Source organism: Tamandua tetradactyla, chromosome 20 (genome assembly GCF_023851605.1).
Source record: "Tamandua tetradactyla isolate mTamTet1 chromosome 20, mTamTet1.pri, whole genome shotgun sequence".
Lineage (NCBI taxonomy): Eukaryota > Metazoa > Chordata > Mammalia > Pilosa > Myrmecophagidae > Tamandua > Tamandua tetradactyla.
In genome coordinates, this window is record NC_135346.1 from 758,520 (window position 1) to 779,912 (window position 21,393).

General features: G+C 54.9%; 1 protein-coding gene across 3 annotated transcripts in view; it reads left to right on the top strand.

Moving 5' to 3' along the window:
* Positions 1-6,367, top strand: part of FLT4 (fms related receptor tyrosine kinase 4) — a 36,523-nt gene extending 30,156 nt beyond the window's left edge. For 2 of the 3 annotated variants that reach the window (XM_077138188.1, XM_077138186.1), the window contains 4 exons: positions 324-444; positions 1,280-1,365; positions 4,644-4,740; positions 5,185-6,366. In XM_077138188.1, coding sequence (XP_076994303.1) covers positions 324-444; positions 1,280-1,365; positions 4,644-4,740; positions 5,185-5,289 — 409 coding nt within the window. In that variant the 3' untranslated portion in view covers positions 5,290-6,366. Of the gene's footprint in view, positions 1-323; positions 445-1,279; positions 1,366-4,643 lie in introns of all 3 variants that reach the window. The other variant, XM_077138187.1, reaches the window with a different exon arrangement.
* The last annotated feature ends 15,026 nt before the right edge of the window (positions 6,368-21,393 follow it).

Genomic DNA, 21,393 nt, shown 5'->3' on the forward strand with positions numbered 1-21,393 from the left:
GGGGGCCGGGGGCTGGGTGCCTGGTGCAGTGTCAGGGGCTGGGTGCCTGGTGCATTGTCGGGGGCTGGGGGACTGGGGGCTGGGTGCCTGGTGCAGTGTCAGGGGCCAGGGGGCCGGGGGCTGGGTGCCTGGTGCAGTGTCGGGGGCTGGGGGACTGGGGGCTGGGCGGCCAGGGGCCTGGGGACTGAGGGACCCTGGGGGCCGGCGCTGCGGCCCAGGCTCAGACACGGAGTCCTGCGGGGAGCAGGGGCAAAGGCAGGGACACAGCAAGCTTTTGGGAGGGGTCTAGATGCTTTTCCAGCCCTGCCCGCTTCCCCCCGCAGGTATTACAATTGCGTGTCCTTCCCTGGGTGCCTGTCCAGGGGGACTCAAGTCCAGGGCTGCTCCAGGACGAACGCATTTGAGGAATTCCCCATGACCCCGACGAGCTACAAAGCCTTGGGGGTAAGCTCGCAGGGAGTGCGGGAGGAGGGGCCGTGGGGCTGCTGGGGACAGAAGCAGCTCGGAGGCCCCTCCACACGAGGGGCCCGCGGCCCTGGACAGTATTCCGGCCGGTCTGAGGCAGGGGGCCGGGGTGCCCGCGTCAAGGCGCGTCCAGCGACACTTTCCCCCAAGCCTCAGCCTCCGGACTGGCTGCCATTCTGGGTCCCAGGCGCGTCTGCCCACGCTGGCCCCTCTCCGTCCCGCTGCCCCGGGCGCGGCTCTCCCTCCCTCTGCATGTCCCTCTCTCACGAGCACTTCCAGCCGCAGGGCTGCGCCCCACAGGGCGAGGTGGCAGAGGCAGCAGAGGGGCCTGAGTTCCCATCCGTAGGGCCAGACGCGCCATCGCTGTCCCTCTGGGGCCGTTCAGAAGAAAAGGCAACCCAGCCCACCGCCCAGCGGCAGCAGAGCCCACTAAAGCGGGGGTGTTTCTCGGTGATAGTCACTGCGTTTCAGCCAGGAACTATCTGATTCTTTCGAATCTTTTCCTCCTTTCTCTTAGGGCTCCTACTTACCCTGAGCCCAGCGTGGCCAGTGTGTGTGTCCCCCAGCATGGAGCGGCTCAGCTTTGCCACCTCCTCCCACCCCCAGGCACTGCCCCCACCTCCTCCCACCCCCCAAGGACCTCGTTTGTCCTCTCACCTGCTGGCCCAGGGAGGATGGACCCGATGCCCAGTTTACAGCTCTGTCCTGAGGGGAAGGGGGTTTTCAGACAGCAGTGTTGAGAGGGGCGGCAGTGCACACTCCTGGGGGGTCAGCCAGTGGGACCCTGAGCCCTGGGCTCACTCTCTGTGCACAGGACAGCCAGACAGACAGCGGCATGGTGCTGGCCTCAGAGGAGTTGGAGCGGATAGAAAACAGGCAGAGAGAAGCAGGCGGGTTCAGGTAAGGGCTTCAGGAGCCGGGCACGGGGTGCTGAGCCAGGGCATGCCATCTCTCTCCTACTTGAACCCTTTCATGGCTCTTTGTTATTGTGATTGGTCAGGTTCTTTAAGGAAACAGAACTAGAGATGTCTGTGAGATTTTCTGGAAGTGTCTTGCAACTATGGGATGCATGAGTCCAAATCTCGTAGGGCAGGCGGTGGGCTGGTCAGCAGGTGCCCCAGGGAAGCTAGCCACCTGGAACAGAGGTGAAAATTCTCTCTTCTGCTGAAACCATCACTTCTGCTCTTAAAGCCTTCAACTGATGGCATGAAGCGTCTCTCCTTGCTGAAGGCAATCTGCTCAATTGATTGTAGATCTAGTCACCTGTAGATGCCGTCAACTTACTGATGATGCAAGGCCATGAAATGGCCTCGCAATAACCGGCCAGTGCTTGGTTGACCAGCTGACTGGACACCATCACCTGGCCAGGTTGATGCATGAGCCGAACCATCATACACCTTTCTCTGTGTTTCAAGGGAAACTGCGCTGAGACTCAGAGGTCCCGTCCTGACCTGGCAGCTCCTGTGCATGCTGGTCCCCAACCCCCCCCCCTTTACAGGCTCAGGCGCTCACCCCTATCTGTTGTCGGACCTTCAGACTCCCCATCTTTGCAATCCGCCACACACACACCCCCACCAGCCGGGAAAGCCACCCACCCCTTGAGTCCCAGCACCAGTTCCAAAGGCTTTAGGAGCCAGGCCATCTCCTGGAGCTGACTGAATCGTGTTTTAATAGCACATGACAGATGAGTCAGTGTGGGCACCTGTCGAAAGAGCGACCTCCATTTGTCCAAGGAGAAGATGCCAAAAAATAAAAAGTGTGGGCCAACTTGAAAATGTATATGCACACAGTAATTAGTTATGCACCTGACAGAGCCACTCTATTAATTCCCTTGTACACACCTGTGCAGACGATGTGTGCGGCAGCAGTGCATGAAACCACGCTCTTTTCCACTTTCTTCAAGAAGCAATTCTATTCAGACCCTTCACTGGCACCTTTCACCTCAGGGTCTCGGTGAGGAGCCACGTCTGGAGTCACCGGGAAATACATTGCCAGAGCAGATCGGCACATCTGTTCAGTTTTGAAACCATATCGGACGTTGTCACTGAAATTTTTGCCCAAACGGCAGGTATTTTACTTGCTTGACTTGAGGACAGTTGCTGTCTCACCACCTCTTGTGGGGCGAGTTCCGGGGCTTTCCAGATGAACCAGTTACCCAAGTCCTTTCCACACCCTCCTCCGAAGCCACAGCCTTAGCTTGGCGGTCAAGGGCGCGTGCAGAGAAGAGAGAAGCCACAGCCTCTGCACCGTGCACCTTGGTCTCCTTTTATTAATCGCTTCCATCAGGTCGCCTGTATTAGTAACTTGGTTTCAGAGACATTGATGCTAGTTGTACCGACAGCGCAAAAGATCCTGGTTCCTTTACTGAACTCTATTTAACTTCTCAAAAAAAGTAATTGAGCAGAAGGGAGGGACCCACTTAGATTCGCATCTCCCCACGATAAGCCAGACCCGCAGGGGGAGCAGACCCAGCGGAGACCCTCATCCCCCCGCCCCTGCCGCAGCACGCTCCAGCATGCCTGACTGCTGCCTGCACACACGGCAGGCGGTGGCCCTGGACGGGGCAGGCTGCGGGGGCCTGGGGAAGGTCAGGGCGCCGGGCAGGCCTGTGAAGGCTCCTGAGCGTGCCGCAAGCAGCAAGGAGTTGCTTGCAGTTGAGAAAGAAGCTGCCCAACTGGTTAGTTGCTAAAGATGAACGCTTCGAAGCAAGATTGCATCAAGAATTCAGAGGACAGATGCTCACGTACATGCGGGAATTGCACTTGCCTTGCAAGGAGCCGCGAAGTGGGCGCAGGTCCCGGCACATGTGGAAAGCTCTGCACGTGGGCCCAGGGTGTGGGAGCCTGTGGAGGGGTTTGCAGGGGAGAGGCGGAAGGAGTGGACCCTCCGTGCGCGGTCCTGTCTCCTGCTGTCCGTTGCTGTGCATTCACGCCACCAGGAACTAACATTCCCACTCCTGGGCTGCACTGACCAGCCCTTTGGAAGTTAAGGGAGCTGGCAGTGACCTCAGACGTGTGAGTCTGGTACAGCCCACTTGAAGAGAGAAAGCCGGGATGCCGCCCAGACCCTGCCCCTCGGTAGATGACCTGCCCTCCTGGCCCGGGAAATGGCCACTAGCCACATAAAGGTTTACAAAAAGAAAACTAAAAATTAGAGTAAAAACTTTTCAGAAGATTTAAACACTCTTAAAAGAAAGCAGAGGAAAACAGTATTAAACACTCCAAAATGGATTAGATAAGTAATTAAACAAACAACTGCCCCATGAGCTACAAATTTAGAAATCTGAAACTTCAGTATAGAAATGGACAAACACTAGTTAGATACAAAATGGGAACTGACCAAATTGAGGAAAGAAATCGAAGTGAAAGACAAATCTGAAAAATGGAGATCAGCGTATCTGATTGGCAATAGATGTGGCCTCGCTCAGAAGGAGAAGCAGACAGCAGAGATGAAGAGACTTGAGAAAAAGGACGGGAAATAAATAAAGAGGTAAAGAGAGGAAGAAACTGACAGACACAGAAGATGAGCTCAAAGGTCCAACATGTGTAAGCGTGGAGTCTCTAAAGAGAAAATCCAAACAGTAGTTAGAACTAATTTTAAACTCAGACTCCAAGATAATTCTCCTAAATAAAAGAGGGCTGAGTCTACAAATTGGAAGGACCCACCAGGCACCTGGGAAAATGGCCCAGAACAGTAAATTCTGAGACACTCCATAGTGGAAGGTCAGACTTTAAGGATAATCACTTCGGGAATCCAAGCGAAAATTCACCAAGTCACCTATAGAGAAAATAAAGAGTTTGAATGGCATCCTGCGTTTCGATAGCATATACAAGAGGAAAGCAGTGTTTTCAGAGAAACTCCGAGTAAGCGAGAGCCCAGGAAAGGGTCTGTCATTAGGAGACTCATGATCTATGGAAGGGTCTCTCTGAAGACTGGACTCTGGAGAGGCAAGAGCGAGGGAGAGGTGGACTTGGGGTGGAGAGGGCAGCGCTGGGGGTGGGGGCATCTGCCGGACCCAGGAGCCCCTTCCGCGATGTTCTTTGGAGCCGAGCCAGGAGTGTTACCCCTGGCGTGAGTGCTGGGGCATCTGCTCAGGTTCTGTCTGGTGACCAGGCAGACACTGCCGGGGGCCGGGCGCCCCTCTCCTCCCTCTAACACCTTCTCCCCTGTCTTGGCAGCTGTAAAGGGCCTGGGTGGAGTGCAGATGCAGCCGGGATGCAGCCCGACCCCCAAGGAGTGCAGCGGAGGCCAGACCAGGGGACCCGAGGAGGCCAGGTGTTTTACAACAGCGAGTATGGGGAGCTCCTGGGGCCGTGCAGGGAGGGCTGCCGCGCCCCCCCTGCCTCCTCACCCTTCCTCGCAGACGGCGGCCACTAAGCTGGCGGCGGTGACCCCCCCCCGCGGAGCCTGTGGCTGGGGATGGGGGGGCACGTGGAGGGTGAGCTGGGGCTGGAGGAGTGGCCTCTCCTCTCACTACAGCCCCCCAGCTGGGAAGAGCTGGTGACTTGCTCAGGGGCCCCCCGAACTCCTCCCAGCCAGGCCCTTGTCCCCTTCTGCCCCCAAGATTCCCACTCCATTTAGCTCAGCTGCCCAGGGCTCCATGGCCATTCACCCAGGGGGGCCAGGCCAGGGCGGCGGCAGGGCCCCCCGTCCCCGCGAGGTCACACGGCGGTTGAGTAAAGACCCTTGACTTTAGTCTTGGCCTCGCCCCCCTCAAAGCCGCCTCCCAAAAGCTGGAGAGTGGGTGTCGCTTCCCATCTCAGCGGTGCTCAGGAGTTGGGGGCTCCCCTCAGAACCCAGCAGCTGTCGTCGGGGCTGAACTGAGCCACGTGCGCACGACGAACTCTGGAAAGAGGAAAACGGCGTCCTTTATCCCGAGCGCTGAGAATATTCAACCCACCCAGAGATGTTTTTATCATTAGAAGTTCAGAGACTATTTTCACTGCTGTGAAGATTTTACTTTTGAAATGTTGATGTGAAGGAAGCTGTCGGAGCAGAGAGGACCCCCCACCCGGGCCCCGAATCCAACCAGCCGAGAGGTGCCGGCTGCCCTGTGAGGGGACGGGGGCGGGGCGGGGGGCGGCCTGGGGCTGCCGCCGGGTCAGTCTGAGGCCTGGGGGTCCTAGAGGGGATGCCAGGGGTCGGCCGAGAAGGTGCTGCCCACGCCTGCGCCCTGCCCTGGCCCTGGCTCGGGCTTTCCCTTGTCTGCGTCAAGGCACCCCACTTTCCAGTGTCACCCCCACCCCCCACCACACCCCCTGGTTCAGATTCCCCACCCTCACCCCCACCCCTGGCCCGGGACCCCCATCCCACCCACCAGCGCTTGCAGATTGCCCCTCCTCTGGGAGTGCAGCGTGCCTTAGGAGGGGTCGAGCGCCTGGCGATGGGGACGCGCGTCCCAGGGGTCTCCCTCCCCTCCCGCTGGTCGGGCCTGCAGGCCTTGGGCCACCCCTGGACGGCAGAGACTGTCCACTCCCACCCGCTCCTCCTGGCAGCAGCCGCACTGGAGAGCAGCAGCAGCACGCCCTGTAAACACATGTTCCCTGGAAAGACCCAAACCGTATTTAACAGAAAATAATAATAAATGTGATGCCAGTCCTTGAGTTACAGTGGGCGCTGCTGAGCTGGCCGTGGAAGCTGGGCTGTGTGCTCATTGCCCCCGGGCCTCCCACCCCCAAGGGCCCCGACTTCTTCTCCAGGAAGGCGAGGGTCTCTCCGTGTGGCTGAGCCCCTTGGCGGGGGGGGGGGGGGCGGCTGTAGGGTGCACCCGGGCTGCTGGCTTTTGTTTCCACGTGGGGACTTAGGGCCCCGGCTGCCTACAGACCACTCTCAGGACACCTGTGTTAGCCACAAAGTCTCCAGGCACCTGCTGCCCTTCCCAGAGCCGGACGCGCCCCTGCCCCCCGCCCCCCGTGTGGCCTGGACCGCTGGAGGGGGCGCCTGCCGCCGCCCCATCTACAGACCAGGGAACAGAGGCCAGAGAGGCGCCGCGAAGATCTGCAGGAACTCAGGCCATGCCCTTGCTCAGTGCTGGCCCCCTGGACCCAGCACACATGCCCCTCCCCCGGGGGTCAGCAGCTGGAGGCCACCGTCCTGCTGGCAGGCTGGGTCCCCAAAGCACAGGCTGAAATGACCCCTGGAGGGACGTATTAGCTTTACAATAGCCGATGGTTTTGACCAGCGGCCTGGCTGTACAGCAGGGCCGGCTTCTCAGGTCCTAGCCCCGCCCCCAGGCCCCAGCCCCACCCCCAGGCCCCAGACCCGCCCCCAGACCCCAGCCCCACCCCCAGGCCCCAGACCCCAGCCCCACCCCCAGGCCCCAGCCCCGCCCCCAGGCCCCAGCCCAGCCCCCAGGCCCTAGCCCAGCTCTGGAGCAGCACTGAGTCCAGGGGGTGTCCAGCCCACAGGAGCCCTGCGGCCCCTCCTGCCTCTCCCGTCTCCTCTGAGGCTCTCTCCCGGCTTCCTGGCTCCACATTCCTATTTGGTCCTGCCAGAGAGGCGTGTCATCACCCCCTTTTGGGTCAAGGGCACACCACGCATCCCCTGAGGCCGTTGGTGGTGTCTTGCCCCTCGCACCCCCCATCCACCCACGGCTCTGAGCCCACGAAGGTTTCTTCCCCGACGCCCACAGGCAGGAGACCCTGCTCCATGGGGGAGCGGAGCCCATAGGCTCTCAAAGACCGTGCAAAGGCCCTGAGGCTGGGCGGTCACCCAGGAATCGGGCGGGTGAGGGGAAGTTCAGCTCGAGGCAGGTCAATCAGGCAGGGCCTGGCAGGCCATAGTAGGAGCTCATTTTTTATTTATAAGGCTAGAGGGGTTCAGGAGGTTGGAGCAGGGGTGATGTGGTCTGACTTACATTTTTAGGAAGGTTTCTCTGCTCTGAGAAGAATGGATTGTGGGGGAACAAGAGCGGGGCCAGGAAAGCGGGGTGGGGGGAGGTGTCTCGGGACCAGATCAGTGCTGGTCCCCACAAATGTGTGGAGAGACGCTGGACGGACGCCCGGACATGCCCGGGCCAGGGGCTGAGCCGGAGGAAGGAGGAAGTGGGTGTGCCGTGGGCTCTCTGGAGGGACATTGCCCCACCGGGAAGCCTTGAGAGCCCGCCTGCCTCCTGCTCTGGCCGCATCCCCATGGCCTGGCCTCCCTGAACTCATCCATTTCTCTTCAAAACCCGTGAGGTCAAGGGAGAGCCCCACACCCTGTCACAGCGCCCTCATCTCGAGCAGAGCCCACTGGGGCCTTGGAGACAGGGGGAAGAGGCCCGGCCCGTGGCCATCGTGGAGGTGCTGGACAGGGCCCTGCTGGCCGGAGCCCCCGTGGGCACAGGAGGTGGGAAGGAGCAGGGTGCTGACTGACCGCCCCCCAGTCTGGGCTGTCCCTCCACCCCACCTGGCCGTCGGGCAGGCCCGCGGGAGCCTGGGCAGTAAGGAAGGTGCCCCCCACCCCCGTCCCAGCATTAGAGGCAGAGCCATGGGCCCGGGCACTCAAACAAAGGTCAGCACCCCCAGAGCACCAGCGTAGCGTGCACCCCAAACTCACGACGTGGTGACCCAGCGCAGTGTTCCGGGCACTGAAAGCTAGGAGGCGTCATAGATAAAGAGGACGGTGGGCGTGAGGGTCACCCGGGGGCAGCTCTGACGGCAGTGGCTGCCCCCACAGCCAGCCCCGTACCGAGCCACGGTGTCCACAGTCAGCTCCGGTTTGCTGAGTTGTTTATTAGTTAGTTAGGGTATCCGTGAGGGCTCCTGGGTTGAAGTCTCAGAAAGGGAGACTCTGGTGTGAGCAGGCGGGAGGGAGAAGAGGTGTAAGGACCGCCTCCGCAGTAAGCTCCATCCACACCACACCCAGCTCACCGTGGACCTGGGATGCATTGGCCACAGCGGTGGGACCTGAGAGGAGCAGGCAGGCCCAGGAGGTGGCCAGGGATGGGGAGATCCCCACAGACCAGGAGAAGGAACAAAATGCGGCCCCAGGCAGCCCCAGCAGGCCAACGCTGGGCCTACGCTGATCTCTGCAGACCCAGAGGGGAGGCAGGGCTGGGACACCTCGAAGAGGCCAGTGCACGGAGTCCGGCTGGTCCAGGTGACCAACACCTTGATGGGAAGGGCCCACTGTCCTTGCAGCCCCAGGACACTGCCTGGGGCGTGATCCAGGGATGGATGTGGAACTAAAGGGCCGTGATGGACGCCCTGGCGGCCGGCCCTGGCTGAGCGCCAACACGAGGTCTGCATGGGGCCAGGGGCCCTTCCAGGGGCCCACACTCGGTGTCTGGCCCCTCCTTGGGGTCATCAAGGGCCTATTTTCCCTCCTGCACTTCCCGCCCATGGAGGAGTGGCTGAGGTGTGAGCATTTGTGTTGGCTCTAAGGCCTGCCCTGCAAACACTGCCACTGACCATGCCCTCTACAGAGGGTGCCAGGCAGCGAGAGGCGGAGCTTGGAGGGTGTTGTGGGCCGAGTAACGACACCAACGCCCCCCGCCCTCCACGTCTGTGCTGGACGCTGAGTGCTAGTTCACCGGGCCAAAGGGACTCTGCAGATGTGATGGAGTTACAGATGTCCGGGTGAGGAGGTGGTCCTGGACTGTCCAGGGACCCCGAACGCAGTCACAGGAGGAGGAGGGAGACACAGAAGAGAAAAGAAGGCCGTGCGATGACGGAAGGAGACTGGAGGGATGCGGCCATGAGCCACGGAACACCGGCAGCCCCTGGAAGCGGAAGAGGCAGGAACAGATTGTCCCCTGGAGCCCCTAGAGGGCATGTGGGCTGCCCTCACCTGGAGTTCAGCCCGGTGGAGCCAAGGCCAGCCCTAACCCCAGTTCAGAAAGGAGACACTGCCCTGCATCCGCTGGGACAGTGGCGTCGTAGCTGGGACCATGTCTTCTGTGACAATGCGCTAGGGCGCCCCGTTTCTCTCAGGGCTTCTCTGCACGGCCTGTGGCCGCGTGACAGGCTCAGGTGCCAGCGTGGCCAGGTGGTGGTGCCCAGTTGTCGGGTCAACCAAGCACTGGCCTGGGACTGCCAGGACATTTTATGGACTTAAATCAGCAGTCAGTTGATTACATCTACAGCTGATTTCATCTACAGTCAACTAAAAGGACTGTCCTCAGCAGTGAGACATTTAATCCAATCAGTTGAAGACTTTTAAGGGAGAACTTCAGCAGTCAGGAGAGAGAACTTTTGTCTCTGCTTCAGTCAGCTGGCCTCTCCTGGGGAATTTATCACAGCCCATCGGGATTTGGGCTCGTGCATCCCCATCTCTAAAAATCTCATATTTTATAGACCTCTCCTGTCGGTTCTGCTGCCCTAAAAGCCCTGACTGACATGTTTAGGGCACACAGCAAGGTTTCATTCAAATTTCTCCCCAGCCAGAAGAAAAAAATGGTAGAATTGTAATGAACATATAACATTGAGCCCAGCCTGGATTTTATTTGTCTTTATGCTGACGCAGTCATAAGGTGTAATTTTTGCTACTTTTTATAGAGGAAAATGCCCACAAAAGCAAGATTGGGCCCCACAAAAGTAGCAGTGCAGGTCTGCTCAGTGAGCAGAAAACCAGGTGGTAAGAAAGCGGAGCCCTTTTCTCCTTTGAATCTTGTGACTTCCTGTTGAGTGTGGCAGATTTGGCGTGCGCCTTTCCCTTACCCTCCTGCTAAGAATGGAGTTAATTTAATACTAAGTCCTTCAATGTTCTAAACCCACAAGGACAAAGGAACTGGGAGCAGACGATGACCGAGTATGTCAACTAAAGTTTTGAAAGACGTGAAGTGGAGGGAGGGGGGTTTGGTCATGAAAGAGCTCCCCAGGGCAGGGGCTCCCCAGGGCAGGGGTCCCCCAGGGTCACAAGTTTGAGGGGCTTCTTCCAGCCCCAACACCCGAAGAAAAGGAGCTGAGGGTCAAAGAAGACCAGCTGGACGGAAGACGTGAGAAGGTGGGCCTGCCCCGTGTGGGAGCTGCCTGCTGACAGGGCCGTGGAGCTGGCCTTGAGCTGGGAAGGGAGCGGGCAGGGGAGATGCAGAGAGGCTTAGTGCCCCACCCCTGCCGGGGGCTCAGTCTACCTTTTCCTCCCTCTGGAAACGCTGTGTAACGGCCAGGGGTGGGGCTGGGCAACTCAGACAGGACGCGATGGCGGTTCTTTGCGCCGTGGAGACCCCGCGCAATGGCCTAGAACCGAGTCGGCTCCGCGGCCGTGCACCTGTGGCCCTGTCCCCCAGCCAGGGCCGAGCGGGAGGCACCCCGTGGCCATGCGGTCGGGAGCCTGGCCGCCAGCGCCTGGCTTGGCCGCTACACCCAGCCCTCGGGGTGGCCTTGTTCAGAGCAGGCCCTGCAGAGCTCGGCCGCCTCGGGCGGGGAGACCTGTGCCATACCAGCCCTCAGCGGCCCGGCGGCCTGCCCCGCCCGCGGCTTCCGACGTCCAGCCTGCATGGCGAGGCCAGATGCAATTTCTGCTCTTTCCAGCACCCAGTCTGCAGCCCTTTGTTACGCAGCCCCCCAAGTGGACACCGTCAAAAACCTGCAGTGTCCAAACAATGCAAATTCAGTCCTGCCAGCAAATTCCTGTGACCAAATTGTTTTAATGCAATTCTACTGAGATGTATTCATATACCACATAATCACCCAAAGCACACAATCAGTGGCTCACAGGATCATCACACAGCTGTACATTCAACACCACAACCAATTTTATGACATTTTCATTATTCCAAAAAAAATAGAAATAAAAAACAACACCCAAAACATCCCAAACCACTCTGTCCCCTATTATTAGTTTTTTTGGCCTTACATTTTTACTCATCTGTCCATACCCTGGATAAAAGGAGCATCAGACACAAGGTTTTCACACTCACAGTCACACTGAAAAGGCTCTATCATTATACAGTCGTCTTCAGGAATCCAGGCTACTGAACACAGCTCAGCCGTTCAGGTGCTTCCCTCCAGCCTCTCCAATACACCATAAATTAAAAAGGATATCTATGTAATGTGTAAGAATAACCTCCAGGATAACCTCTCGACTCTGTTTGAAATCTCTCAGTCACTGAAACTTTATTTTCCCTCATTTCTCTCTCCCCCTTTTGGTCTAGAAGGTTTTCTCAGTCCCATCATGCCGGGTCCCAGCTCATCCCAGGATTTCTGTCCCACATTGCCAGGGAAATTCACACCCCTGGGTGTCATGTCCACGTAGCAGGGGGTGGGGGGCAGTGGGTTTGTTCCTGCAACCAAATTTTTATTAAAAAAACAAAATAAAACAAAGCATTGAGTCCCCACTCCGTTCATTCCTCAGCCCTCTTCTGGCTTCCTGTTTGGCTCAGCTTCGACGAGCAGATCCCCTGTGCCCAGAAACTGAGCGGTCCCGAGTGGAGTCAGGTCCTCCAGCAGGTAGGTGAGCTCTAGCCACCAGGCATGGCGTCAGCTCCTCCCCCCCCCAGGCCTAGAATGAGCCCGCTGTCCTGAGACTCCCGGCCCCCAAGTCTCAAAGGGACAACAAGACTCCGGCACCAGCACCCTCCCCAGCCCACCCCACCCCACACCTCTAGAAAACACTACGCAATTCCCAGTTGCCACTTCTCGGCCAAGAGCTTCCTCTCCAGGCAGAGGCAGTCCTCCCAGGAGGTGCTCCCTGCTGAGACCCCCGTCGGGGCTCAGCCCTAGAAAACCTGAGAGGGGAGGAGGGTCCACCGCGGGGAAGGGGAGAGAAAGGAGAACTGCTCCTTGGTTTAAAAGTGGGAGCAGCAGGCCTTGCTGAGCTGTCACAGTGGAAGATGTGTTGTCTCCTGAAACAACTTCTGCCGCACCGGCAGCACACTAAAACTTTCTCAGTGTTTAGAAAGCAAAACCCCCTGAACAAAATAGGAAAGAAAAAGTACAGGACTTGACAAAAAGCCATGCGGATGTGCTCGTTATCCGTCAGGACCACGAGCAGGTGGTGGGGGAGGCACACGGCACACATGGCTGAACACCCGCGGTGACAGCTACCGCCCGGGCGGCCCCTGGAGGCCGGAGCCCGAAGGTTGAGACGGGCTTCCACACCGAGGAAGGTCAACCCAGGGGACTCCTCGGGGGCACTGGCTGGCATCTGGGGTGCACCCCAGGAAAGCCTTGATCTTCTAACCCAGTCTCAGGGGCAGACCTGCCAGGAGGGACCTTTCGCTCAGGTGGTTTCCATGGAGATGTGACCCACCCAATTTGAGATGGGTGATAATCCACTTACTGAAGTCCTTTAAAAGAGAGACATTTTGGAGAAAAGACAGAAGATTGAAGAAAGAAGCCAGAAGGGTCCACGGGCACGGAGGGAGCGGGTCTGAAGCAGCCCGGGACAGCAGGGCCAGCCGGCAGCACCCCGCGCCCCCCCCCAGGGGCCAGGAGCCCAGACGCCACTGGTCCTTCCTCACCCCTCTTGTGGACATTTCCATGGCCTCAGAAGTGTGGCTTGTGACCTAAAGCATCCCCTTAGTGAAAGCCAGCGTACGCTGGGATGCTGCCTTCCAGCAGCTTCACCCTGCCAGGCCCTGGGTAGCGCGAAGGCTCAGAGACGCTCTGGGCATCCCAGGACCTTCCACCGGCATCCAGAGTGGTTTAAAGATGCCACCATCTCCCAGGCCAGGGCCAAGGGTGGGAGGCACTGCCAGCGGCCCCGGTGCCGCGAGCGGGAAGCCCTGGCAGGTGGGCTTGGGACCTCCTGGGACCTGCCAAGAGGAAGAGGGAGAGACCCGAGACCCGGGTGGGGTCGGGCACAGGCTTCCCAGGCCCGGCAAGGAGGAAGTTGGCCGGGGCTCCACACTCAGCAGAGCAAACAGTGCACTGCTCAGGGAGAGACGCTGCAGCCCGGGGGCCAGGACGGGTATATAGGAAGCCCGCCGCCCTCAGGAGCTTTCGGGATACCCAGGCGCCCTGAATCCCTCCTGGCCATGAACCTCGCTGCTGCCCTCCTGCTGCTCGGTGCCGCCCTCCCCAGGGGGCCAGGTGAGCACCGACTGCGGCCAGGGGGCTGCCCCTGCGGGCCTCTCCCCTCCCCATCCTTCTGTGCACACCATCCTCCCCTTGCACGACAGCTTCCCCTTGCACACCAGCCTACCCCACATGCCAGCCTCCCCTTGCACGCCGGCCTCCCCTTGCACAGCAGCCTGCCCCTGCACACCTGTCTCTCTTCTCGCCAGAGCTCTGTCCATCCTGGACCTGCTTGCCCTCCAACCCCTCCCCTGCAGCCTGGTGACTCTCCCCTGCCTGTGTTTGCAGCCTCCGCCTTCTTCGTGAACTCGGCACCCAAGCCCCCGGCTGCCCTCGCCCCTGTGCCCCACGCCGTGGCGGGGCCCGTGGAGGCCATGGACTCCGTGGCGGGGGCTGCGGCCAACCCCATCCTCCGCCCCTGCAGCCCCCTGAAGTTCCTTCTGGCCAGCCTGGGCGTCCCGGTGAACCAGCTGGCGGAGGGGTCCAGGAAGTGTGTGGCTGAGCTGGGCCCCGAGGCCATGGGCATCTTGAAGACCCTACTGGTAACACGCCCCACCCCATGGGCACTGCCCCCCATCCCCCACCATCCTCCTGCAGGGAGGGGCCCGGTAACACAGCAGGCTTGACCCAGCTGAGCTTGGGGCTGGCCATGGAGGGCAAAGGGGGATGAAGTGTGGGCTACCCCTCACAGCGGGGGCTGCCCACTGGCCAGCCTAGGTGCCCCCCACGTCTTGTCCTGGCTTCGTCTCATCCCAACCCGAGGGGGCATCGGGGCCTCCCTTGGGCGCCCAGGTCCTCACCTCAGCTCTCCCCAGGGCTGCAGTGGCGCCGCACTCAGCTTGGCATCTCTTTCCAGGGGGCTCTGACATTCTTTGGTTGAGGTCAGGCTGGAGGACGAGGTGCTGCCGACTGTGGGCATCCCCACCCCTTCCCTCCCTGCCCCAGTTCGATAAACCTGGTGGAAAAGCAGCTTTGGAACTGGTGTTCTTTCAACCTCCACCCAGTTTCTGAAGAGGCCTGGGGGCCAGGGGGTTGGGGCGCGGGCCTGGTGTGGAGGTGTCCCGGGGGCCGGGGGCCTGGTGTGGAGTTGTCCCGGGGGCCGGGGGCCTGGTGTGGAGTTGTCCCGGGGGCCGGGGCCTGGTGTCTTGGCAACTGGGCTGGAACCAGAGTGAGGCTAAATTTGAAAGCTAAGTTGGGAAGTTGTCTTTTTCTTTGCTTTTTTTCCTGCTGTGCTCTGGGAGTTTTCTAACCCTTGAAACTGGCAAGAAACTCTCCAAACAGCCATTAGCTGCTAACATTTGAAAGTCTTTGTTTTTCACTCCTGGACTTAGATTTCTTCTCCAGATTGTGGCAGGATTGAGGGTCACAGGGGCACCAGTGAGGTTGCTGCTTTCTTGATGGTTTCGTTTTCAGGACTCAGTGGCCACTTGGGCTTGCGAAGCTGCCGGAATGCAGCTCAGCAGTCCGGGTGGCTTTGTCAGTGCGGATTTATCAAGCTACAGATTTGCAGTTCAAAGACCATGGAAGTGTCCAAATTAAGGCAGCAAGAGGAAGAGACCTTCTCTTAGGGAAGGCTCCTGGCATCCAGGGTTCCTCTGTCACAGGGAAAGACACGTGGTGATGTCTGCGGGTCCTTCTCTCCAAAACATCTCTGAGCTTCTGTGGGTGTTTCTCGCCTCGATTCTGGTTTTAGTGGCTCCCTACAAAAGTCTCTGCCTTTTATTCACTCACAGAGAATCCCAGTGAAGGGTTAAGACCCACCTTGAATGGGTGGGTCACGTTTCCATGGAAACCACCTAATCTAGAGTCCTACCTAGGTCTGGCCCCCAGGATTGGATTCGGGTTACAAGCACATGGCTCTCCTGGGGGGCGTGGCAGACTTAAACCAGCACAGTGGGGCCTTCACACCTTCTGTTTAGAGGGGCTCACGGGAAGGACCTTTAGAGCCCTGGCATCGCTGTCCTTTTCAGGGAAGACTTCCCTGAAAACCCCTAAGCGACTGATAAGTTACAACTCAAGGAAGAGCAGAGCTCTGCTCTGTTTCCCGGGAAGAGCTTCTCCCTGTCATGTTGAGCCACAGGCTGTGCTTCAACCGAGTCTATTTTCACCTGTTTCACATAAATCATGGGTCTGGCCTTTCTGTTCCAATTTTGACAAGGATATTCAGGGATTTTTTTTTAATCAGGGCAATTTTGATGAGTTTGTGGGCAAACTGGAACAGGGAGAGGCCACCCAAATCCAGATAATTCCTATTGCATTTCAGCCCTTCCACCCGCTCCTCCGGACCCCTCCCCTCACTTAAATAAGATATCAGGGAGCTCTGTGCCCGGCAAGCAGGAAGCAGCTGCAGAAGGCAGACCCTCATCGCTCATCACCCTTTAAGAATAAGGGGCGAGAACTCTGAGGGGGTATTTGAAGCTGGCTGGAACAGGGAGAGGGGAGAGGGGAAACCTTGAACAAGGATGGTGAGTCAAGGTCAGCAGGCCTGTGTCTAGCACAGACACCTTGCTCAGGGGCTGCCCACTTATGGGCAATGCCCAGCAGTAGCTGACCCATCAAAATCCAAACAACCCCCAACTGACTGAGTCATCCACAGAAGAGACTGAAACCAACAGACCAGCCCAAATGGACTGTCTACCATCAGGCACCGCCCTGGGTGTGCAAGCTGCCCGAAATGCAGTATACCAGAAATGGAACAGCTTTTAAAAAGGGAACTTAATAAGTTATAGGTTTACAGTTCTAAGGAGGTGAAAGTGCCCAAATTAAGGCACCAACAAGAGGTTACCTTAATTTAAGGAAGGCTGATGGGTCAGGAGCCCCTCTGTCAGCAGGACAGTCACATGGCTGGCATCTGCTGGTCCCTTCCTCCTGGGCTCTGTTGCTTTCAGCCTCTGCTCCTGTGGGGGTTCCTCACTTTACTTCTCCAGGGCTGGCTTCCATCTCTTCACTTCCCTTGACTCGCTCCAGGTTCTGGCTTAACATCTCATGGCAATGGCTGTTGTGCTCCAAGCACCTCCAAACATCTGTGTCTCTGTTCTCTGAAGTTTTTGTTCTCCAAGCATCTACATCTTCTCTCTCTGGGGGCTCTGAAGCTTCTGTTGTTTCACACATCTCCTCAGGGGCATTTTCTTTCTTCGTCTCCAAAGATCTCTGGCTGTGTGGGCTCTACTGGCTCTAAAATTTTCTCCGAAATGATTCCCTCTTAAAGAGCTCCAGTAAGCAACTTCCATGAATGGGTGGGGACACATCTCCATGGAAACCATGTAATCAAAAAGACCCACCCACAATTGGAAACAATAAAAAAGATCCAACCCAGCAATATTGAATGAGGATTAAAAGACATGACATTCCTGGGGGTACATAATAGATTCAAACCAGCACAGGAGGGTAGAAAAAAGAGCCCAAAACAAGGAAGGGGGGCGTTAAGTAAAGCTAATCTATAAAAACAAATGATGCCACATTACCTACGCCTCTTGCCCTGCATCTTTCTTTACTCGTGAGAGTGTTCATATGCTCATTTTCTCTGCATGTGTACTTAATTTCTTATCTACTTGTCCTAAAAATAAATAAATAAATGACATTTAAATCCCGTGGTCAGCAGGTTGGCCCAGGATGCTTGAGGGTTATGAATCTCTGTGGAAGACTCTGGGGCTGGACATTAGAAACAATAAAGCGACGAGTCACTAAGTGTGGTGAAGAAAGTAGCAGGGACACGGATCCTGACTAACCTCACCCCACAACCCTGGGCCAACATCCCCCAACGTTAGACATCCAGGGACTTCGCAGCATCTGGTAACAGTCCCCCAATTAATGCACAAAGATTAAAATGCTTTAGTGAATCACTCAGGTGACTTACACGATGGAGGAGACTATGGGATTGGTGGTGCTCATGGTGCTACTGAGCTGGTGCCTCACTGGAAGAGAGAGACCACAAGGTCTTCGAAAGCCCATGGTTGGGCGAATCTTCATTCACATCCTTGTGTGTGCGGACCCATTGTACACAGGACCTCTTGAGGACTTATTTTAGTTAAGGTGTGGCTCAAATGAGTAAGGGTGAGCCTTAATCTGGATTATGGGAGACTTTTGTAAGCAGAAGAAATTCAGACATAGGAAATGCCACAAGGAGGAGCCAGAAGTTAGAAGTCAATGGAGCCCAGAGGAGAAGGAAGAGGCCATCGCCCTGTGAGGGGAGGCAGGGACCCAAGCCAGGGAACCTCAAGGACCACTGCGGCCCAGCACCAGAGTGTCACGGGCTGGGGGGAGGAAGCATTGCCTTGTGGATGCCTCAGTTTTGGACTTCTCCTAGCCTCAAAACCGTGAACCAATATAAATTTCCATTGCTGAAGCCCACCCTCTGATTGGGGTTTGTCACAGTAGTCTGGCAAACCAAGACCAAGCCTAAGGCTAGCTGCAACGGCTCACCGTCCGCCTGTGGACTTCTCCAGAAGAGAAGCTGACCAGAATCCTGGAGGAGTTTTTGTATGAAGGGAATGGAACCAAGCGGTGTGAGGGCTGGACTGTACTGGGATTGGAGCTTCTGCCCGGATTGTCCCTTCAGGGTGAGGCACTCATTCCCAAGTTCTTGGGAGTGTTGGCAGCTGACAGCATTCAGCTGAGCTATTTACTGGACATTTCCATCAGCCTAAGAAATCCACCTTGCCCAAGGTCACACTCCTAGTCCAGGGGCAGGCCCCATCTTCATGGTCAGTTGATGAAGATATAAAGGCCTGGCTTCCTTGCCTCAAAGGGGCACAGATCTGAAGAGTCAACCACACTACAGCCCCCCAGCGATTATCGGAAGCCTTTAATGATTGCATCACAGTTCAGTTCCTCCCTCTGACCAATCCTGGCTCCTTAATCGCCCCAAAGCACTATATAATGGTTGCTGATTGAAGACAGATGCTGTCTGGGAGGGTGGCTCCCCAACATCTCCATGTTAGTGCCTCAGTTACACATTTAATGGGTTGTTCTGTGATCCCCAATAAAATTTCTGTGCCCAAATCTCTGTCTCAGAATCTGTCCCCAAGGAGCCCATTTGAAGGCCGTGTGTGTGTATTTGTGTGTAAGAAACGATAGGGTTAACTTTCAAAATGGCTCCCTATGGGAGACAGAGTGAACAGAGTGGAGGAAAAGGTAGGCTTCTTCAAATATATCTTATTTTGTCAGTTTAACTTTGTAAACATGTAAATATTTTACATTATTATAAAAGACCAATAAATTTAAAAAGCAATTTGAACATTTACATTAAAATTAATAAAACAAACCTATTTCTTTCCAGCAGATGGCATAACTAGCAGAGAGGAACTACTCCAAAGGACTTGGAAATATGACAATTTAACTCTGTATCTCTGTGGTGGAGGGTAATCTCAAAGAACATAATTGCAAAAATAATCTTAAACTTTCTTGTTGGTCACCCTGCGGTACTGAGGCTATTTGCTGTGTTTTCTGTGACAAGTTAAATAGGTGATTATGTCAGTGTCTTTGAGATCTGAGATTTCTGACAAAATGGAAGGGAAAGCCTGATGTAAAATCATTAAGGTTAAGCAAAAACCTACAGCCCAGAAGTTGATTTGTAAGTATAATGATAAGTGGCTGATGTATTTTATCTTTGGGGAAAAAATAAAAGACCCAGAAACTGACTAATGCAGTAGCAGTGAGAACCCCAGTATTCGTATCGTGGGTCTCAAGGCACCACTGCCCGGTAAAAGTGATTTATTCTCTAAAATTTTTATTAATAAAACCAATCAACGTACAATATGAACACTCTTTTTTCTTCAACACATAGTTGTATATTCATCATCATGATCATTTCTTAGAATATTTGCATCAATTCAGAAAAAGAAATAAAAACAGAAAAAAAATTCATACATACCATACCCCCTACCCCTCCCTTTCATTGATCACTAGCATTTCAATCTACTAAATTTATTTTAACATTTGTTCCCCCTATTATTTATTTATTTTTAAACCATATGTTTTACTCATCTGTTCATAAGATAGATAAAAGGAGCATCAGACACAAGGTTTCACAATCACACAGTCACATTGCAAACGCTATATCATTATACAATCATCTTCACGAAGCATGGCTACTGGAACACAGCTCCACATTTTCAGGCAGTTCCCTCCAGCCTTTCTGTTATGCCTTAACTAAAAAGGTGATATCTATTTAATGCATAAGAATAACCTCCAGGATAACAAATCCCTCAGCCATTGACACTTTATTTTGTCTCATTTCACTCTTCCCCCTTTCAGTCAAGAACGTTTTCTCAATCCCTTGGTGCTGTCTCAGCTCATTCTAGGATTTCTGTCCCACGTTGCCAGGAAGGTCCACACCCCTGGGAGTCATGTCCCACGTAGACAGCTGGAGGGTGGTGAGTTTGCTTGTCGTGTTGGCTGAGAGAGAGGCCACACCTGAGCAACAAAAGAGGTTCTCTTGGGGGTGACGCGTAGGCCTAATTTTAAGTAGGCTTAGCCTATCCTTTGCGGGGTTAAGTTTTACATGTACTAACCCCAAGATTGGGGGCTCAGCTTATTGCTTTAGTTGTCCCCACTGCTTGTGAGAGGTGAGAGTATCAGGAATTCTCCACATGGGGAAGTTGAATTTTCCCCCTTTCTCACCTTTCCCCCAAGGGGACTTTGCAAATACTTTTTTATTCACTGTTCAAATCGCTCTGGGATTTATCGAGGCATCACTCTGGACAAACCTACAAAATCTCATGCCCTACTCAAGGTTCCATGTACTTATGGTGTTCAATTAAGCTGTCCACATAAGTTGTATTAGGAAATGCACTAGTCAAAATATAAATTTTGTACCAAATATTTTTTGGAAAGTGCTCTTTAAGAGAAATGGTTGATTGCAGGTCTGGAGCAGGAAGTGTAGCAGATGAACCTGGAACATCTTGTCATGTCAGAACGCAAGGAAGCAAGCAAAAACTACCAAGTTTGTGTCAAAAATACATAGGAGCCAATTTGAATAAAGCTCCCCTGGCCAAAGCTGGGGCAGTTTGAATATCAATAATAGTAACAGCTGCAGTGGGTGGAAACTCACTAAATACATTTAACTTTATAAGTTCTTGAAACAGGTTGTGCTGGTTTGAAACTGTTATGTACCCCAGAAAAGATATGTTCTTTTAATCCAATCCTGTCGGGGGCAGACCTACTGTGGGGTGGGACTTTTTTATTAGGTTGTTTCCATGAAGATATGAACCCATTCATTCAAGGTGGGTTTAATCTGCTTACTGGAGTCCTTTAAGACAGCATACAGAAAGCCAAGAGTTCAGAGAAGCTAAGAAAGAAAATATCCCGGGAGATGGTAAGCTAAGAGAAGACCCAGAGATGGTTGAAGAAAGAAAACGCCCTGGCAGAAGCCAAAAGGAACCACAGGAGCTGAGAGAGCCATTTTTGAAGCCAACCCAGAAGAGAAGGGCTAGCAGGTGTCACTATGTGCCTTCTCCTATGACAGAGAAACCCTTGATGTCATCAGCCCTTCTTGAATGAATGTATCCTCTTATTGATGCCTTAATTTGGGGATTTCCATGGCTTTAGAACAATAAATTCGTAACCTAATAAATCCGCTTTGTAAAAGTCAGTCCATTTCTGATATATTGCATTCCAGCAGCACTGGCAAATTGAAACAAAGATAAACCTTTTTTTTTTAACTTTTGGAGGACACAAGGAAACCAACTCATTATTTTGAAAACTAATATAGAAAATAACTAAAAATAAGCCTTTCCTATATAATCTATAACTCAAGGTAATCAATAGTTGGTGAGGGGAAATATGTTTTTACAAAAGGTAGGTGAAGAAGGAACGATGATAAAAAAGTGCCATGATTTTGCAACTTGTAATGATGAATGGATGTAGGAATGATGATCATTGGCTTCTGTAACCACAAAGAGGGACAACCGAACAATCAGATGACATACATCTCTTGGAGGAAACCTATTACTCCAATTTTAAAGAAGTCTTGTTTCAAACTTGAATG